Below are 20,718 nucleotides of genomic sequence, written 5' to 3'. Positions count from 1 at the left end.
TATTTTGTGTCCTATGTTTTTAGTAGGAATTTAAAGATATAAGTGTAAATCTTTATCAATATCTCTTAGTGGTGTTGACACTTTAAAACGATTTTTTTAATGCGGTTGGAGTGGCTTAATGCATATTGGGACAGTGACTGTATATTACAAAGCATCTAGCCTGCGTTTTAGAACGACTGCAGTATACATTTCAATAGAAAGGCTATACTCCAACTAAATTCCTTCTCCACTTGTTATATATAGAGAAGAAAGATTGATTTGGTTAGTCGAATGCACGGCAAAACATTGACAAAATATCAGAGTACTTTTGTTTTACTTTAATACACAGAAAATAAGCATACAAAAATACATATATAATATAAGCATTAAAAAAAGCAAAACAAAAGGTAATAACATATTTATATCAGTTGATTATTTCATTAATCGGTAATGTGTTAACCCGTTAACGTCATTTGGCAAGGCTTTGTACCATTATTCGTAATGACAGTACCTACATTAATACCCCCATGTACTTGACGTCATTCTCAAAACCGAACAACTCTCACACACCTATGTATACGCGTAATGATATGTTTTCTAATTTATTTCATTTCTTATTTTAAACAATGAAATGGCAATATCATATTATACACCTAGAAATAAATAGTATATTCTATGTTCAATGCAATCAATTGCAATCTCATGTTATATCGGCCTTCTGTAATGCTATCGATATCAGCCCGGTTGCAAAGACTTCATCAAATTATATGACGTCATGTAATTTATTCAAGTCAGGGTTCCAAAGGTTCTATTTAGCCTCTCATATGGCATAGCTTGTAAAACCAGGTTTATTCCACAATTTTCTATATAAGAAAATGCCTGTACTAAGTCACGAATACGGCTGTTTTAGTCCGATATTTTGACGTTTGATTAGGGACTTTCCGTTTTGAACTTTCCTCCGAGTTCAGTATTTTTGAAATTTAACTTTTTTGTTTATGAATGGTGTCATGTCATGTAAAAACTTTTACTTTTGGTATATAATAAACGTAGGCGGCAGTAGTTTACAGATGATCAGATATAAAAAAAAAAAACGTCATGCATCCTAGCCCTAGGCACTTTCCTAGACTAACATTCATCAGGAACTCTCAAAGCCGAATATTTGAAGTCAAGGATGAACAGTTGAAGAGTTATTTATGACTATGAAAGACATAATAAATAGCAAACATTCATATGAGACCAACTTTGATTGAGAGAGTTGAAACCTTAGTTTCTTTACAATTTATTCACCGATTGGGTAGTGGAAACGAAAAAACGAAAAAACTATAAAAGGTGCGTCAACAGGGTATCAAAGGTATATAATAATTTTTATCATAGTTCCATTAACCTCGATATGCTTTTTTCTTCTGGGGCACCTAAAATCAACGTAAGTCTTCAGTTCCTGAATGTTGAGCTTGCTGTATATGGTTGTTCGTCTCTTCGTTCCTTTTTCGTTTGTAAGTCCTGACTTACTTAGTTGGTTTTCAATTTGTAAGGTCGAATATCAAATCTTTTGCCTCCCCTTTTTTAAAACTGTCAATGCGCGTCGAATGTATATAAGATAAATTTACTTTGAAAAAGCCCCCCAATATTCTTGACACAGTAAAAACATTCCTATATTATATAAGGAATCAATAGATTATTTTTGTCTCCAAAAACACGTGTTAAAGTTAAAAGCAATCCATATGTGAAGAGACTAAAGCAAATAATACCTACAAATAAACAAACACATGCAAATATTTTAGATTATCTAAAATAGATTAGCATTAATTAAGATTTTCCGAAAGTGTCTTTTATCAGAAAAACACAATGAATATGAATCATGGACATAACAACACTTTTTACAATATAAACGTAGAGTTCATATCTTTTAATTTCAATGATGAAAATGTGACCATGAATGTGAAGAAATTTTTTTCGATACGTCAGTGATATAAAATGAACATCTGCAAAAAACACATTAACTTAGAACTGTATTATAAAAAATCTGTATACAAAGATGACGTAATATTATTATGTCGAACATAAACAATCTAACCTACTTAGTTAAACAAAAAAGGCTCACTACTAACAAACAAAATAAAAATGAAGAAGAAATAACAAAAATATGTTGGCAAACAATAATATAATAAAATCAGATATCAAACAATGTCTTTTCTTTCCTAATATAGATTTAAACTTTATTTCCATACATTGTTCTCTTTATAATGCACTTAACTTGAATACTATACCTACTTGACAATTTGAATGTATGTGCTGCCTCCTAAATGTGTAAAATTTGATTTTAACAAGTACTATTGTTTCAGTTGGTATAAACAGTGTGAACGTGGAATAAAGTCGTAATTACTGGTCAATAATAGAAAATGATTGTTACCCAAGAGATGCGGATCTAGGAGGGTGTTCCGGGAGTTGGAACTCCTTTTATTGGGACCATCAATACATTTTAATGGGGACATATAGTTGGAACCCCTCCCTTTAAAAATGCCTGGATCCGCCCCTGTATAATTAGACTATAAAAATAGAAATCTAACTGTTACTGTAATTAAAAATTCTGTACTAGATAAAATTGTGATTTATTTGTACACCAAATTATTTCTTTAATTCTCAATAAATAAAATACATAATTTAGTATAACTTTAAAGAAATTTAGTAAAAAAAAAAAAAAAAAAGAGTGTATGCGTTTAACATGTCCTTGTTGGCTGTTAGTAATACAATTACCGTAACCATGCAGTTTACTTTTAGATACTGTACTTAACTGAAGTAAGGTGACTTAAAACAAGAACAGTTTTACACATCGTCAGATATTGAAACTTTGTCTTGTATCATTCTTTCATCGTTGATATCAGTAGTCATGGGTTTTCTTTCATCGCTGACATCAGAAGTCTCGGGTTTTCTTCCATTTTTTTGTCTCATTTCTTCACCCACGCACGAATCAATTTGCACTTGTTGTGATTCTGTGTTATGTGTCATTTCGGAACCAGATGATGTGCTCCTAAAGCTTCCCGTTAAGCTTACTAGACGTCTCAATGCCGATCCTCCTCGGGATTTTTCTACCAAATGGACAAATCGCTTGAGCATCTCATGTCTGAATAGAAGATAAACCCAGGGGTCAAGGACTTGGTTCCAGCTTGCAAGGATTAAGGCATGCAAGTCTGCTTTATTGTTTCGTTTAACAGTACGGCTTTGATTGATGATGAGTCTTATCTGAAATTTAAAAATGTTATATCTTGTTCAGTGCTATGCAAAACAGAAGTAGTAAATTTCGCTTACACAATCCGAGGAATACATAAATTTTAAATGTAATGCAGTCGATGATATTACTAGTATATATACACATGGGAAAAGTATTGCAAAACCAAATTGAAATACAAATTTTAAAAATCTTTATTATTTTGAGATAAAATTTATTAAAATAGAAAAATATTTTGTAGTTAAACATTACTCAAATCTCACCTGAGTTTGAAAAATAAATGTCGACTCGATAAGTTTTAATCTGCACATGCAGCTACTGTACCCGTAAACCAGAAAACAGATGTTTTTATCCGCATTGTTTTAGCCACTATGAAAAACTAAATTTGTAAAGTTATGGGATTGACACCATGGTATGGGTCCTCCATGACTCTAAATTGCAGCAAGATGGCAGATAATCAGCTTGAGAAAAGCAGGTATGTCGCTCTGACAATTGCACGTATTGTTAGTCATCACTATTCCTAAAGACCTAGCGAGATCAGAAAGACCCCCATTAAACATCAGCTATGGAAAACCCAGCCTTATGAAGTTTGGTCAGACGAAAATCCTTTGCAAACAACTAACAATCATGAAAAGAGAGTGGTTGCCATACAAAAGACTTAAAACAAAAACTGCTCCAAACCAAATCATACTTCTAATTATCGTGCGGCGTGGCCGTTTCCGGGACTCTTGCTTCAAAACAGACATAAAGTGGCCCGTTTCCAATGGTGCAGAGGTCGCGAAAGTTAAAATGAGCATCTTGAATGAAGATCTGTTGGTCCAATGAAATTCGGTTTATCTTTCTTGGCCTGATCGTAGCCAGAATTTGAACCATATATGAAACTTTATTGGACGTAAAGTGCGCGGGAGGACACCCCAGTTCAAACGCTTAATGAATTAAACAATTCCCTTCATCAGGAAAGGTTGCGATTACCTCAGCAGCAAATTCGTAAAATGGTTGTTGGCACAAGAAGACCTTTAGAGGCAGTTATTCTTGTGAATGGAGGCTGAACCAAGTATTGATTCTTTGTTGTATAACAATCAACCATGATGTGAAAAATCATCTTAAGATTTATAATTTGAAATGTCTGATAATGTAAAGTTCGATTACATTAAAATGTATTTTTTTGGTACAATAATTACCTCATTTTGTTATCAAATTGTGGTTAATTAAATCTTTTTTTTCCATACATTTTTTAAATTCTTATAATGTCAATGTTATCATTTAAAATGTTTCAATATTGTTATACAAATATTTTATCATATTCAATTAAAAAAGCAGTTTGATTTTCCAAGGTTTAAAAAATCAAGGTGTAGCAATACTTTTTTCCATGTGTATATATTATGTATAATATATAATGTATAATAAAAATTATAAAATATAGTCAAAACTTGTAGATTTCATATAATATTTTACAAATATTTTACTTGATAATAATATGTTTATTCGCATAAAAAGTGAAACAAAATATGTTCAACCTTTTATTTTTATTACACCTCTGAAATCTTCACACTGTAACATCAATTTATCATTCAAAAAAATATTCACACGATAGTGACATTTTGGTTGCAATAACACCATTTCGAAGGGGGAAATCGATGGTAAATTTCAAGTTTAAGTTGAAATTTCGTTTTTCATATTGTTTAGTTGAACTAACTGTGCACAAACCATACGTTTTAGTTACATCAACCAATCTATGGATTCATTACCTCATTTTGAAACGGTTTCACTTATTCTATTGTTATATATCTTTTAATTAGTTTTTATTTTAATTTCGCCTTTCATGCCTTTCAACCTTGAGGTTAAATGTATGTAAAAATAATGGCATGCATGTATAAGATTTCTGAAAATCAGATTTGATCTTCACATGTTGTGGTCAGTTTACAGAAATGTGTTACAATATATATAATGAAATATTTTGAATCAGAATTGAAAATAAAGTGTGATCAAACCCTTACCATAAACGGTGCCCAGCAAACGGTAAATACAAGAAATATCGCTACTAAGAAAACAGTTATAAAAATGTCTTTTCTAGATCTGGATTTTTTGCTCGTTATACTTCCGCGTCTAGCAGTACTTCTTCTCCCCGAGATAATTCCTATAATAACACGGATATTCAGTATAGCCGTCACAAAAATGGTAAAAAGTCCTAGTACTGAATAAAAATATCCATATATTTGGTCTTCAACTTTGTGACCAAAGAAATTAAAAAAGCACCATGAAGTCGGAAAGTGTACGACGTTTTCTCCAAGGCCAAACACAGGCAGTACAGCTATAAGAACGGAAAAGGCCCATATTCCAAATATAGAAAAATTGACTATAGTATATCTATCAATAGTATTATATTTGAATGGATGAATAATGGCAAAATATCTGTCCAAAGCCATGGCACCAACTAAAAGAACTGTTGCTAGTCCGGCAAATATCATCATGAACGACATGTAATGGCATAACGGTACACTCTCCCATAATCTAATTTTTCCAGCAAAGACGAAAAAAACTACAGGAGTTGTTGTGATAATACCAAATAGATCCGTAAAAGCTAAGGCTATGACAAATCTGTAAAACACTCCCCATCTGTGTCGTTTTTTAGCTCGAAATAATACAATTATTGCAAGGATGTTGCCAACTGCTCCAAGTGTAAATGATATTGCGGACATAGGTGGAATCCGCGGGCGCCAGAGATTCGGTATTGTACCATTTTCTGTTGTGTTAAAAAAAGGCGTAAAATTTGAAGAATCCAATGTGAACGGGGTTACTGTTTCACCCATGTTCTTTTAACAAATGTAATTGCGTTTACTGTTAAATACTTATATTGTTGAAGAATTGTTTTCGTCCTACTATTGTAATAATAATCCTTACGGAAGCATCTTATCAGAAGGAAACTGCACCTCACTTGTTCAAGATATCTTGTATTGTACCTGACCTAATTTACTTCCTTGGTATTAACTTGTTTACATGTCATACAATCTGAGAACAGATTTCGTATTTCAAGACAAATTGAACTTAACAAAATTAAAAACACAAAGAAAACATGAAATTTATTTACCTGCTTGTACAACGATTTGCCTTTTTTGAAATATAATATACATTACCAAGGAAACAAAGTACATCGGTTATTCTAATAAAATAATCATTGCTTTTTTTTCCTAAATGCACAACGAGCATTTTGGTCAGAAATGACTACAAAATACTCACTTAGACTGATTTATGCTTTACCTCAATCAATGCGTCTTGTTTAACACAAATACGTTTACTTTGGAGTTTACTACATGTAGTTATGCAACTTTTGTATATAGAATAACCATACATTGTCTCGAAATATCAAGAATTGAAGTTTATTCGTAGACCATGAACTAATGTAGTGAAATCTACTCTTATTTTAACAATTGGCACATGTCACATAGGACTGCAGATTGTACAATCTAGTTTTCTTTATTAGCCATTTAAGTTATTAACATAAGGAGTCTATACATGAGGTAAGCACATGCAGTGCCAAATGCAAAGCATACATGTACTAGTGAGTAATTTGGATGAACTATAAATGTAAAACAGATGTTGAATTTAGTTTTTACTTTTTCAGTATCATTATCAGAATCTTCACTGATGTTCTGAAGTTTTGACATTATTTTCCTGCAGATTTCGATCAAATCTTATTTTGATATGTAACCTTTTAAGTTTGTATGGTTTTTGTAACAGACATGACACAATAGAATATGCAATATATTTGCAGAACCACATCAGTTATGTCATGTTTGTAATGTTTCTCTTAAGAGTTGTTCTTCGTGGTGACTGTTTTCGCCCATCAAAAAAACGTCAGCATGTTAGATTTTTCAGAGGCATTTGAACCTGCTGGCTCCGTACAATCAATTACCGAAAGTTATTATAAAACATCGACCATGGTCCCGTACATTCAATTACTAAAAGTCATTATAAACCATCGACCATGGTCCCGTACATTCAATTACTAAAAGTCATTATAAACCATCGACCATGGTCCCGTACATTCAATTACTAAAAGTCATTATAAACCATCGACCATGGTCCCGTACATTCAATTACTAAAAGTCATTATAAACCATCGACCATGGTCCCGTTCAATCAAATACTGAATGTCAGTATAAAACATCGACCATGGTCCTGTACAATCAATTACTGAAAGTCATTATGAAACATCGACCATGGTCCCGTACAATCAATTACTGAAAATCATTATAAACCATCGACCATGGTCCCGTACATTCAATTACTAAAAGTCATTATAAACCATCGACCATGGTCCCGTTCAATCAAATACTGAATGTCAGTATAAAACATCGACCATGGTCCTGTACAATCAATTACTGAAAGTCATTATGAAACATCGACCATGGTCCCGTACAATCAATTACTGAAAATCATTATAAAACATCGACCATCAGATAACACCGTTGTCATTTTAACCTGCTGGTCCCGTACAATCAATTACTGAAAGTCATTATAAAACATCGACCATCAGATAATCAATTACCGAAAGTCATTATAAAACATCAACCATGGTCCCGTACAATCAATTACTGAAAGTTATTATAAAACATCGACCATCAGATAACACACGTGTCCACACCTTTTCAATAAGTATATAACAGTATAAAAAGTAAAGTGAGTACAAACGGAAGTAAATCCTTGTATGGTATACTTTGTTGAATAGAGAGGTAATGAGAAATACATTTGAAAGAGAAACACCCTTGTTAGTTACACTTACAGGTACATAAGAACGTCGTTATAAAAAGATACATAAGTCAGGTCGTTTGTTCTTTTTGTTTGAATTATCTTATACTTGTCATTTCGTAGCATGATTCTGTGGTATTGGTTTTGCTCTTGTTAAAGGTTGTATAGTGACCTTTAGTTGTTAAAAAAGAGGGACGAAAGATACAAAAGGGACATTCAAACTCATAAATCGAAAGTAAACTGACAACGTCATGGATGAAAATTAAAAAAAAACAAAAAAAACAAACATACAATAGTACACATGACGCAACATAGAAACTAAATTATAAATAACACGAACCCCACCAAAAACTAGGGGTGATCTCATGTGCTCCGGAAGGGTAAGCAGATCTTTATATGTTAACTTATATATCATTTGGTTTCTGCTGGAGATTTGTCTAATAGACAACCATACTACATCTTATTTTTATATCATATTATTATTTCAAGATTGTACACTTCGTCAAAGCTTTACATTATTCTTAGAAATAAAATATATGCACTTCCTCGTAACACTCTACATTATTAATGTAAATTAAATATATGTGTATGACATATAATTCAAGAAAAAACTTTAGGCACAACGGAAATAAGGAAGGTAGGTGCAAGCTTGTGCTTTGTGAATTTTTCAGTGAATTTTATAATTGGAATGGACTTTCAACACAACAGTTACAGGAAATTTTTATTTTTCAGTAACAACTCAGCTAGATTTTCAAAAGTTACTGTTAACTTTAATTTTCCTTAATATAAAGCTTGAAATATAACATTTGATTGTAAACCTACCATGAATGGCGCCCAGCATATGGCAAACACTAGAACTATTGCAACTAAAAACACGGACATAGAAATGTCTTTTCTGGATCGTGATTTTTTGTTCGATATACTTCCACGCCTTAAAACACTTCTTCTTCCAGAAATTATTCCTGCAATCACCCGCAAATTCATTATAGCTGTCAAACAAATAATACCAAGTCCCAGTACGGAATAAAAATATCCATATATCTTGTCTTCTACTCGGTCACCAAAGAAATTAAAAAAGCACCACGACTTGGGATAGTGTACAACGTTTTCACCTACACCAATTAAAGGCAGCGCAGACAAAAGTATAGAAAAAAGCCATATTCCAGATATAACCAATTTAAAAATAAAGTCTTGTTTAACAGATTTATATTTGAATGGATGAAGTACCGCAAAATATCTGTCCACAGCCATGGCACCAACTATAAGAACTGTTGCTAGTCCGGAAAATATCATCATGAAGGCCATGTAGTTGCATAATGATTCACTCGTTTTCAAACTAGCTTTTCCAGAAAAAACGGCAAAAACTACAGGGGATGTTGTTATAATTCCAAACAAGTCAGTAAAGGCTAATGTCACTACAAGTCTATGAAACACACTCAACCTGTGGCGTTTTCGAGATCGAAATATTACGCAAATTGCAAGAATATTCCCAATTACTCCAAGCACAAAGGATACTACGGACACAACGGGAACTCGCGGACGCAATATGGCGCCTTTTGTTGAAGGCAGTACTGTAGCATAATCTGTCGCGTTTAAAAGTGTCTGTAAAGTTGATAGACCCAGTGCAATGAATGCATTTGATGTATTCATTTCAGTTTCAATAGATGTATTGGTGGTTTCCATTTCAAACGTTGTCATGATGTCTTATATTGTTTAGAAAGATTTTCCAGATATCTGTTTATCAATGTTTATAGACAAAAAGTTGGTAAATGAGTGCATGGAATACTTATAACAGGAAACTAATTGTACAGTTTTCGGAAACTAACTTGTTTAACATTCTGTTGTGGTGTTAACCTATTTTTAGATTAAAGGAAGAACGAACTAAAGATAGTAAATTTTCATTTCATCATCATAAAAAAAATAGTAGTTTAAGAGTCGGAAATTCCCATTGCAAAAGCAACATGGGCTATATCATACCAATTTATGATACTTAAGAAAATATTGCATTGCTTCCTAAGATTTCGATAGTATGTACTTACAAAGACTAAAACTACCCTGTATTTTATTAAGCAGACTTTAATTCCTTGTTGTACTGTCTTTGGTTAGTTCAAATCAAGTTATTGTTGCAGTTGTTCATGTTGTTAATGCAGAATTTTTTCCACATGTAGAAAATCAAACAGAAATATCTCTCATTTAGTATGCAGCTGTAGTTTCGGTAACAGCCATATACCATGAATAATAATTGTAATTTTATAAACTTACTATTGAAAATCTTCTTTTCAAGATAATTGCACGTCTGTAGAATTAAAACTAACAACCATGCGTCAAAAAGACAATTGCACACCAACGTATAAGGACCATCGCACTTCGGCGTAGACCATCACATTTCACTATGACCATCTCACTTTAGCATGACCATTGTACTTTAGGGTGATTATCGCACTTTAGCTTGACCATCGCACTTCAGCACGATCATCGTACTTCAGCATTATCATCGCACTTCAGCATGATCATCGCAATTCAGCGTGACCATTGCACGTCGGCGTGACTATCGCACATCAGCGTGACTATCGCACGTCAGCGTGACCATCGCACGTCAGCCTGACCATCGCACGTCAGCATGGCTATCGCACTTCAGCTATGAAAATTTTAACTGGATCATTCGGCCCCTCATGTGGGTGCCCAAGTAATCACATTATATCAATAGTTTACCAATGTAATCACATATTCATTAAAAGAAATTAAACAAGATAATCATTTAATTAAAAAAACAGCCTGCGGGAATTTCTCGCTACATTGAAGACCTGTAGGTGACCTTCTGCTGTTGTTTTTTATTTGGTCGGGTTGTTGTCTCTTTGACACATTCCCCATTTCCATTCTCAATTTTATCAATATTATCAAATAATAAAATATGAAATAATCATGATATATTTGGTCTGGTAATCAAATAATCACTTTAAAAACGGCCAAGTAATCACGTTATCAAAAACCCCAAGAGGGGGCTCGATGATGTCATGGCTAACTTCTTATTGCATCGCTGTGTGACGTCTGTTCTCTTCATAGCACAGTCGCCGATTCAGTAGAACGGCTACAATCTTGCAAACAAGCAAGCTAACTTCTCTGAACATGCTACTGTGATAATAGGCATTTTTTTTTCATATGGTGTTGTTTGATTGCTGTCTCAATGATGTATTTAGATAACAGTCTAGATCTGTTGTCCGATTTTAAAAAGTAAAAACTTTTGAACTTCTAAAGTAAGAAAAAAAAACACATGTCAAGAGATAGTATAAAAAATTAGATGTGGTATGATTGTCAATGAAACAACTTTCCACAAAAGACCAAAAAGACACAAACATTAACAACTATAGGTCACCGTACGGCCTTCAACAATGAGCAAAGCACATACCGCATAGTCAGCTATAAAAGGCCCCGATAAGATAATGTAAAACAATTCAGACGAGAAAACTAACAGCCTTATTTATGTAAAAATTGAACGAAAAACAAATATGTAACACATAAACAAACGACAACCACTGAATTACAGGCTCCTGACTTAGGACAGGCACATACATCAATAATGTGGCGGGGTTAAACATGCTAGCGGGATCCCAACCCTCCTCTAACCTGGGACAGTGGTATTACAGTACAACATAAGAAACGAACTATAAAAATCAGTTGAAAAAGGCTAAACTCATCAGATAGACAAAAAATAAAAGTGGACGTGGCCAGGTACTTATACATCCCGACACAAAAAGACACAATGAACAGATCTGAGAGTACTCGCAGTTATCTGACAGATAGTTCAAAGCCACTAACAACTAATAAAAAAATCATGCCTCTAAGACTAAACACTCAATCCGTACACATCCAACATACACTGGATTTAGTGTAAAGACGACATAAACACCCAGAGAAAAACATGACGTTGTGTCTATATATATAAATAAATTAATTTTTGATGTAACGCGTCTTCTGATTGGCTGGCGTTTTGTTTATCAGCTCAGAGACCTAACTTTGGCATGTGACCTTGATGTCATCGACGTCTTTTCATGGTTTACTCCGGTTTAAAATTGAATTTAGAATTAAATTGTAAGAAATGACTGTAATATTTTTATCTGTCTATTCGAAATAACATAAAAAAATATAATGCACACTATGAATAGCCCGCTACGCTACACGACTTATTTAGTGAACACCACATTTTTGATGTTATTTCTTCATAGACAAAAAAAGTATTACAGTCATTCCTTAAATAAATCATGACTGCCTTTAGTTTTGAAGCACATACAAGTTCAATGTATTTTTCAATCTATAATTTGTTTCGAACATACCATATAAAGGTTAATTTGGAAATAAGGGTTATTTCTAGTTGAAATAACGATTTAATATTATTTTTATATCTTTTGTCTCATAAAGTGTATATTTTCTAATATATTTTATTTCTTTTCTTTACTTCAAAACAATGAATTTGAACAATAAATGTAATAAGGGCACGATAAAGTGTGTGCAGAAAAGGTTCAATTGTTTTAATCTTAAGAACAATAAGCAGTTTCCTTCCTTAAGATGTTGACGCAACTTTAAAATGAGTTTTTTCCTGAAACACTTGACTAATGTATGACAAAAATATCGTGATGAAAAGGGTTTTTCTTACTAGGTAATTTTAGTTCTAAAATTCCACCCATCGTGTATGAAAAAAAGAAGCAACGAATGCTATTATATTTATATATTCCATTGAAGCCCATCCAATAAACAGCGATATCTATGATCGTACTGTTAATCAGCTATACAAATAGGCCATTAAACATGTATAAGGCCGTATAGTGACATATATTTGCTAAGTTAAACTTTCTATGTCATTTGGATTTTGGTGGATAACTGTCTCATTGGCGATCATATCACATCTTCTTTGATTGTGATACCATCAAACATCATATGACTGTTAATGACGCCTTGACACTAAATCCATCGGATGTTGGATGTACTGATTGATAATTAAGTCTTAGAAACATGATTTGTTATTTATAAAAATAAGAAGATATGGTGTGATTGACAATGAGAAAAACGTTCTGTTCAAGCAGATGACAACAAATTATATTCCGAATCCAGATTTCCTGGCCCATACCATCAAATAGATCAAATGACTTAGTAGTTGTTGAACTAGCTGTTAGAAACTGCGTAACTCTTTCTAGTGATCTGTACCTTTTGGGTTTTTTTTCTGTAGTGAGGGATGTATAAATACCCTGCCACGTCCGTCTGTGTTATGTTTTGTGTTTTTCCGGCTTTGTATCGATCCGTTGAGCTAAACCTTTTTCAAATGATTTTAATGGTGTTTTCTCACATTGTACTGTTACATGTACATCACTGTCCCGTGTTGGGGAAAGGGTTTGCGCCTCCAAACCTTTTTAATCCCGCCGCAATTTATATAATATGCCTGTCCGGGCCAAGTCATTTCCTGTAATTGAGTGATTGTCGTTAGTTCATATCAGTTAAATGTATACGTTACAGTGCATTTGTATAATGTTCAGTGATTACTAGTATGTAAAATCACTGGTCCTTTTCAGGGATTATATACAATTACTATAGTCTAATGAAATTCAATATAGATCATTATATACCTATATGGAGTTAATTTATTTCAGAACGTCAGGTCATTCTTTTTCAGAATCAACCCGGGGCCTGTTTATCGAAACTGTCATAAGATCGGTCCTAAGAATTTCTTAGGACAGAAGTTAGGATAAAGTTAGGACCGACTTACGACACATCTCAGCATGCATATCGAAGCTATCTTAGGAAAATCTTAGCTAGGACATCCTAACTGATGTCCTAAGTATTAGCGGAAAAGAAAATACAAACCAAATATGAAAAAAAACTAATTATGATATCATAGATGTATTTTATCAATAATTTTATTTCAAATATGGTTAATTAGAATCTAATAACTAATATCATGTAGTTTTAAATTAAAGGTAATAAATGTTTTTTGTAAAATAATTGTACATTTAAACTGTGTGAAACAAAACATGACACAAAAATAAAAAAATAACAAACTAACTGTAAACAAGATATATAATACGTAAAAATCATAACATGTTTTTGAGTGAGTTGAATTCGAAGTGTCACATTATTTAACAGTTCAAAGGCAAATCTCGTGCAGTCATATCATTTCGGAGAATTTCAACCATTTTTACTACTGCTTTAAAAATAATACGCGTGAAAATGAACAAAAGACGAAATTTGAATGTATCCTAAAGTAAGGACCACCCTAAGACCATCTTAAGACACCTAAAATGGTATCCTAAAGTTAGGACAATTCCTAGGATTTTCCTAAGTTGCGACATGTTTGATAAACCCATTTAGGACTCAGATGTGTCCTAAGTTGGTCTTAGGACACGTCCTAATCCTAAGAGAGCTTCGATAAACAGGCCCCCGGACGATACCATGTTTTAATGGTATATGCTCCAAGGCATAAAATAATGACCTGTGTAAGGTCATTATTTTCCTTGATTAACATGCAATCTATGATTTACTTCAAAATTTTATTCGTCTTATAGTTTTTTGGTGCCGATTTAGATATTTATTTTCTAAAGTTCAACCGATGATAGATGTTAAAGAAACCTTCATTGTAGACCCGCAATTTAATTTTAGAAACAAATAACGTGAAGTTTTGTTGATTTATCGCTATAATAAAGAAACATTATCATATAGGTCAGATGAATTTTAATGTAGACTTTCATAAAATAAATCCAGATTTAACATATTCGTGTGTAAGATTTTGAAAATCTTATTGAGTCAAACTGAATAGGTTGATTGCTTAACGTCCAGTGGCAAATATTTCATGCATGTTCAGAACGATACACACTGATTAGGAAATCATACTGTGACCTACATGTATTTATATTCGTCTTCATGTCAGTTCGTAACTTTTTTAAATTTATGTATACCTTTTACTCTATCAAATGATCAACTAATAAAATAATCTTATATTCTATTGAATAACACGTAAGGGTCGGTGCGGAGGGTATATAATTTTATCAGCTGATTATCTTTTAATAAAATGTATTGCTGTTTTTGATATTTGATTTGATTTGATCAATCCTGTCACCCCGAGGTCACGTGTTCTACGACAAGAAAAACCTTAAAATATGCATTATCTATAACATATATACATGTATAGTGATTCTACATAATCCTGATGATTATAAAAATTCACTGTAAGATATATATTTTGTTCGTAAATTAATGTGTGTTAAATAATGCTGTTACATTTGACAACTGAATTGTTCGTATTTTTCATCACGAGCCTTTTATAACCCACTATATGGATGGTGTTTTCCCTCATTGAAGGCCGTGTGGACACTGGTTGCCTGTAATTGTTTACATCCTCTTCATTTGAGCTTTGACAATCTTACCACATCTCCATATTTTTATAACTAAATATTCAATCGAATTCTCTAAGTCAACTTTACATGTTAGGAAAAGCCATGAATGATCATGAATACAACCAAATAAGTTGAATATTTAAAATTTCTTGAAACAAATCCTTTGTTTATGAATTCTGATTTCATTCCATAAAATATATCTGGTTTGGGGTGTTTCAATTTTGCATTTTATTTATTCTAAATATTTCATAATACTAGTCTCTATTCTTGATAGTTTAGCATCCCATTATTTTCTATTGTTTTGTCTCCGTTTTTCTCTATTTGTTTATGTTTGGTCCATAATTATCTACAATGTATCGGTAGTCAGTATTTCGGTACTGACATGATTTAACAAACTTTACTAAAATTGTCCGTTTATAAATTTATAAATTATTGAGAAACTAAGGTTTCAACTCCCTCAGGCAAAGTTGGCTTTAGATGAATTTGGCTATTTATTTTAGGTATTTTTTTACATACAGCTCTTCAACGGTTTCGGTACTTATACATCTTCGGATTTCAAATGTTTGGGTTTGAGCGTTCTTGATGAAGGCAAATCCAGAAAAGCGCTTCGGACGCAAATAATTAATAACGTGTTGTTTTCAACATTTGTAAACTTCTTCAGACCTCACATGTGGTCGTTAGATAATATACAGTTGTTTCTTTCCCCTTCCTGAAACATCTCCGTTCCCGGCGTTTTTAACGGTATCATTTGAGAATGTCAAGATTAGTTGAATATTCAGACAGTGACAGTGTTCGAAGCTTAGAATCAGAACAAGAAATTTGTCGAAAAAAAAGGAAATTGTGTGAAAAATCTTATTTGGTTCCTAACTCAAAAAGGATAGAACATGATGACTCGTGAGTAACTTGTTTAATTCTTACACAGGAGCTTGTTCAGGGGGTCAGACAAGGTTTTAATATCAATGGCGATCGCTATCCTATATATACATATTTATACATGTATATAAAAAAAACAATTACATAACCTCGTCTGACCCGCTAAACAAGCCCCTGTTATCTTATGAGGGAGCAACGATTTAACTTATAAAAGGGGGAGGTTTTTTTTATTTGAGTCAGAAATCATTTTTATTTAGTTTTTCGACCCTATCAATCAAATTATTTTGTTCCAAATTCAACACTATCAGATATCGGGGAAATTTTCCAAATAAGGTCAAAACATTTTTTTTGTCTTCTGCTTGAACAGAATATCTTTTTCCATCAATTTTGGAATCACAGAATTTGTTTAAAGGAAAAAAACATACCCCACCCCTTTGAAGATAAAGGGTGTTTTCCTTACTAATTAAACTTTTCGAGTACCAAACCAGTTACCATTTGGAATTCAGGGTAATCTAGAATTCAACAGTCTCTTTGGAAGTGATCGGAAGTATTGTTACAAAATTGATGAGAGTAATCCGCTATAATATATCTCAAAAGGAGGCGGAGTAAATATCCAAAATTAATGGGATGAAAATTTAAAAGTGCAAATTTTTTTTATTATGGATTTCAGCAATATATATTAAAGGTGCATTTATAACCTGTATTTCGTTAAACTTTTGGGACTTTGGGGTCCGCAATGCTCTTTAGCTACGTACTTTTATTTGGCCTTTTTAAACTTTTTTTTATTCGAGCATCACTGATGAGTAATTTGTAGACGAAACGAATGTCTGGCGTACAACATTTGAATACTTGGTAGCTATGATGAGTTAATAATTAAGATTTTAACTATTAAATGACTGTTCCAGAAAACTTAGTAAATGACTTAAATGTATCACTTATTAAATCACGGGTTTCTAAAGGACTTATTACTCCTATTTATAAACAAACCGCAATAAAAAAACAAACCAAGTTGAACATACTTAACCAAAATATGTTGCATTTTTGTCGAGCCTGCGGCTTTTTTTTGCGTCAGTATCGGGGTCGACAGCGGCGTCCACATATTCTTTATGTGGTAAAATGTATAAACTTCCTTAAAAATATCCATGATTTCTAACAAACTTGGACAGAAGCTTGTTCCTGATCCAAAGATAATATCTAGAAGTAAATTTTGTAACAAAAAAAAAACCCACTTTTAATATCCGTATTTAACTTATAAATGGACTTAAGTTTTTTGGCCAGTGAATCATTACAATCACTCTGTGGTTAAAGTTATTAAAAAAATTTAATAACTTTCTTAAACTATCGTAGTTTTGTACCAAACTTGGACAGAAGCTTTTTAATGACCAAATATAATAAGATAATTTCTAAAGGAAAAGTTTTAATATGTTTTCCACATTTGTGTTGAGTCTGCGACTAACAGCAAAAGGAACCGAGACACTGGGTTCCGCGGTATCCTTGCGAATTTTTAATTCACAAATCAATTGGAATGGTGGTCCAATTGCATCATTGTAATAAAACATAACACTTATCCTGTTTTTGGTTTAACGTCACTTTAGGCTAAAGTATTAATTTTATCAATATACTGATATCTGGCAGCTACATGTAGCAGTAGAAGGAAAAGAACAGAATGCAGGTTAATGATATATTTTTTTCTTTTATCGTTGCAGGTCATATAACATAGCTGGTCAGATCATATATGTGGATTCCGACAGCGATTCTGACTCCGACAATGGTAGGTTCTGGCGACCAAGGTCTTTAGATGATACTGACAGTCAATTTGTGGAAAATGTTCAAGTTATGGTCAATGAAGATAGCTCAGGACGTCATGTAATGCTAGAGCCCACACAGCCAAAAGTGGTGGAAATGGGTGACACCATTGAAGAGAACTTTGATCCCGGATCCTCGGGAGAAATTGGTGTTGGTATTGGTCTTGAAGAAACAGGTATTCCAACCTCTAGCCTCGACGACAAGGAAAGCACCGTTACCGTTGGCGAACTTGTTGCGGAAGTGATAAAGGAAGAAGTTCCTTACGAAAGTCTACAGGAGCAGGGAGAATCAATAAATCCCAAGATTTGTAGAAATTCTAACTCTGAGCAAGAATTTTATATTTGCCCAAGGAGTGGTTACAAGGAGAGAACTTGGATAACAAGTAATCGCGATCAACATTGTCCAGTGAGGAGATGTCCTGTAGTCACCAGAAGTGTCCGTAGACATGTTCTTCAGGAACATCTATCGTCAATGTTTGACCTTCGCCACGATGTCACTTTAATGACAGATCCTGCGTTCCATCAATATCGGGGCTATATGATCATGGTGCTAGCTAAGTGGTTAACTCGTTCTGACGACGCTACATCAACGAACTTGATGGATTTTCTAAGGCTTAACTCGAGAGTACCACGTGGCTATCAACAGTTTCGAGAGGATATGCCAGTGTTTAGGACAGTTTGTAGGGAAATGAATTGGCCTTCTCGTGCATGGTTCAGGATTGAACCATCTAGCCGGATCAATAGCCCATGCTGTATTCTTCATTGGCGAGTTATGGCATCTCTCCTCCATTTTCTGACACCAACCCAGCAGGATTTAGTACACGCAGAGGTGTACGATCCTCAAGGAAATCACATGGACAAGAAAGAGCTGTATGCTATAAACAGCAGATTCTACAGCAATCCCGTGGTGAACGAACGTACCCCTGCTTGTTCTGAGCGGGACCAAAGTTCCCCTGGGTCTGAACAGGACAAACGTAACCCTGTTTGGTCTGAGCGGGACCAACGTTCTCCTGCTGGGTCTGAGAGGGACCAACGTATCCCTCCTGGGTATGAGAGGGACCAACGTACTCCTACTTGGTCTGAGCGGGACCAACATAACCCTGTTGGGTATGAGCGGGACCAACGTACATCGGGGTCTGAGCGGGACCAACGTTCTGTTGGGTATGAGGGGGACCAATGTACTCCTGCTTGGTCTGAGCGAGACAAACGTACCCCTGTAAGATATGAGCGGAACCAACGTAATCCTGTGAGATCTGAGCGGGACCAACGTACCCCTACAGGAACTGAGCGGGACCAACGTACCCCTGCAGGAACTGAGCGGGACGAACGCACCCCTGCTAGATCTGAACAGCGTGATGAATTTTCGGGTGAAACTAACTCCCGTGTCATGGATTTGCACCAGCCTCGACGGCGTAAAAGTTCGAGAGTGATTAGACAAGAAGATCCTGTTAAGAATGATCAGTCGCCCCCCAGTGCCAGGCATATTGTGGTATTGCATTATGGGGCAGACTGCCTGATGATGCCTTGTCGGTCATTGGAGGAACTGCAGCATCTTGCTGAAGATCGGTTCCCAGGGAATGGGGTGTCTACCTTGTACTTTCAAGGTGCCATAATAGATAATCTAATGAGTCTAGAAGATATTATTGCTATAGAAGCTAGACCAGTGATAGATGTCCGTTTCTTACCATAATTGTCAGTGTGAAGGTCAACTTTCAAGGATGATAATTACTGTTTCTTGTACCGTCCCGGAGTGTGGGGCAGATTTAGCAGTGTATAACCAAGTTTCACTTTTCGATTGACAGTTTTGAAACTTTAGATATTTGAGTTTATAATTTAAACTATGTCGTGTTAGAGATGAAACACGAACTATTTATGAATTTATCATAAACTTTGTGAATTTATCATGAACACTGAGAATTTATTTTGTGTACTGGGGGAACTTTTCGTATCACATTTCCAATTGTTAAGTATGTAAAGTGTATATATTTATAGTTCAATAATGTGTAAGGCCAATATAAAGTATGTGTGATTACTGTACCCCTACCTTTTATCCCCTGCCCTAATTTTTTTTGGGGGGGGCCATAATTTCTATTAAGCACTGTTAAAGTCACTATTTTGCTAACATAGACTCAATGTTAAAAAAAATTTTTTAAATCCCTACCTATACCTACCTTGGTTTTTTTTTCAGCATGTGAAAGTAAACACACATACTTTTTGTTTGGCCTTATGAGCAATACCATAAATGCCAATGATGGGTATGTAATGTTAAGTGTGAATTGTAGTATTTTAGTTAGTTTACTGTTTCGCCTATTTAGAGGTTCTTTATAAGTGAGTTTATAGAAGAACTTTTTTTTTACTTATGATAAATTTATTTTTTTACTTGAGGAGATTTTGATTTTTACTTTAATTTAGAGATTTTATTTTTTTACTTTTTTTGATTTTCAATGATCCTATAGTTCTGGGATCCGTCGTCTTGTATTTTTTTTTCGAATGTAATCGAATTATACACATGCAGGGACACGTCGAGTTATCATTAGGTGACTTCTTTTATTGAAACGGGGATACTTTTGCAAAGTATTAGGTCTATAAGTCTTTGATGGATCGAGGCTAGCTTTATGCAGTTCCCTTGGGGTTTGTGTATGGGTCATTCATGCTTAAAATTTAAACGAGTCTGTTTTGGTGTTTATTTAGGATTGTTATTGGTACT

General features: G+C 33.9%; 1 protein-coding gene across 2 annotated transcripts; it reads right to left on the bottom strand.

The window, feature by feature from the left end:
- Window positions 1-302: 302 nt before the first annotated feature.
- On the bottom strand, window positions 303-9,724 carry LOC134721798 (thromboxane A2 receptor-like). Of its 2 annotated transcripts, none has more exons than XM_063585021.1 (2): window positions 8,777-9,724; window positions 303-3,219 (listed from the first exon to the last, which is right to left on the bottom strand). In XM_063585021.1, the coding sequence occupies exons 1-2, from the start codon at window positions 9,650-9,652 to the stop codon at window positions 2,803-2,805; spliced, it is 1,293 nt and encodes a 430-aa protein (XP_063441091.1). In that variant the 5' UTR covers window positions 9,653-9,724; the 3' UTR covers window positions 303-2,802. The 2 variants fall into 2 exon arrangements, with proteins under 2 accessions (XP_063441091.1, XP_063441092.1); XM_063585022.1 differs by lacking the exon at window positions 8,777-9,724 and adding an exon at window positions 5,203-6,087.
- Between the last annotated feature and the right edge of the window lie 10,994 nt (window positions 9,725-20,718).

This window comes from Mytilus trossulus, chromosome 6 (assembly GCF_036588685.1).
Source record: "Mytilus trossulus isolate FHL-02 chromosome 6, PNRI_Mtr1.1.1.hap1, whole genome shotgun sequence".
Taxonomy (NCBI): domain Eukaryota; kingdom Metazoa; phylum Mollusca; class Bivalvia; order Mytilida; family Mytilidae; genus Mytilus; species Mytilus trossulus.
This window is presented reverse-complemented; position numbering and strand designations above follow the sequence as displayed.

Coding starts and splice junctions, on each gene's coding strand:
- LOC134721798 (XM_063585021.1), bottom strand. CDS start 9,652: ATGACAACGTTTGAAATGGAAACCACCAATACATCTATTGAAACTGAA. Junction 3,220..8,776: donor TATGCTGGGCGCCATTCATG/GTAGGTTTACAA, acceptor TTTAAATTTCAG/ATAAGACTCATCATCAATCA.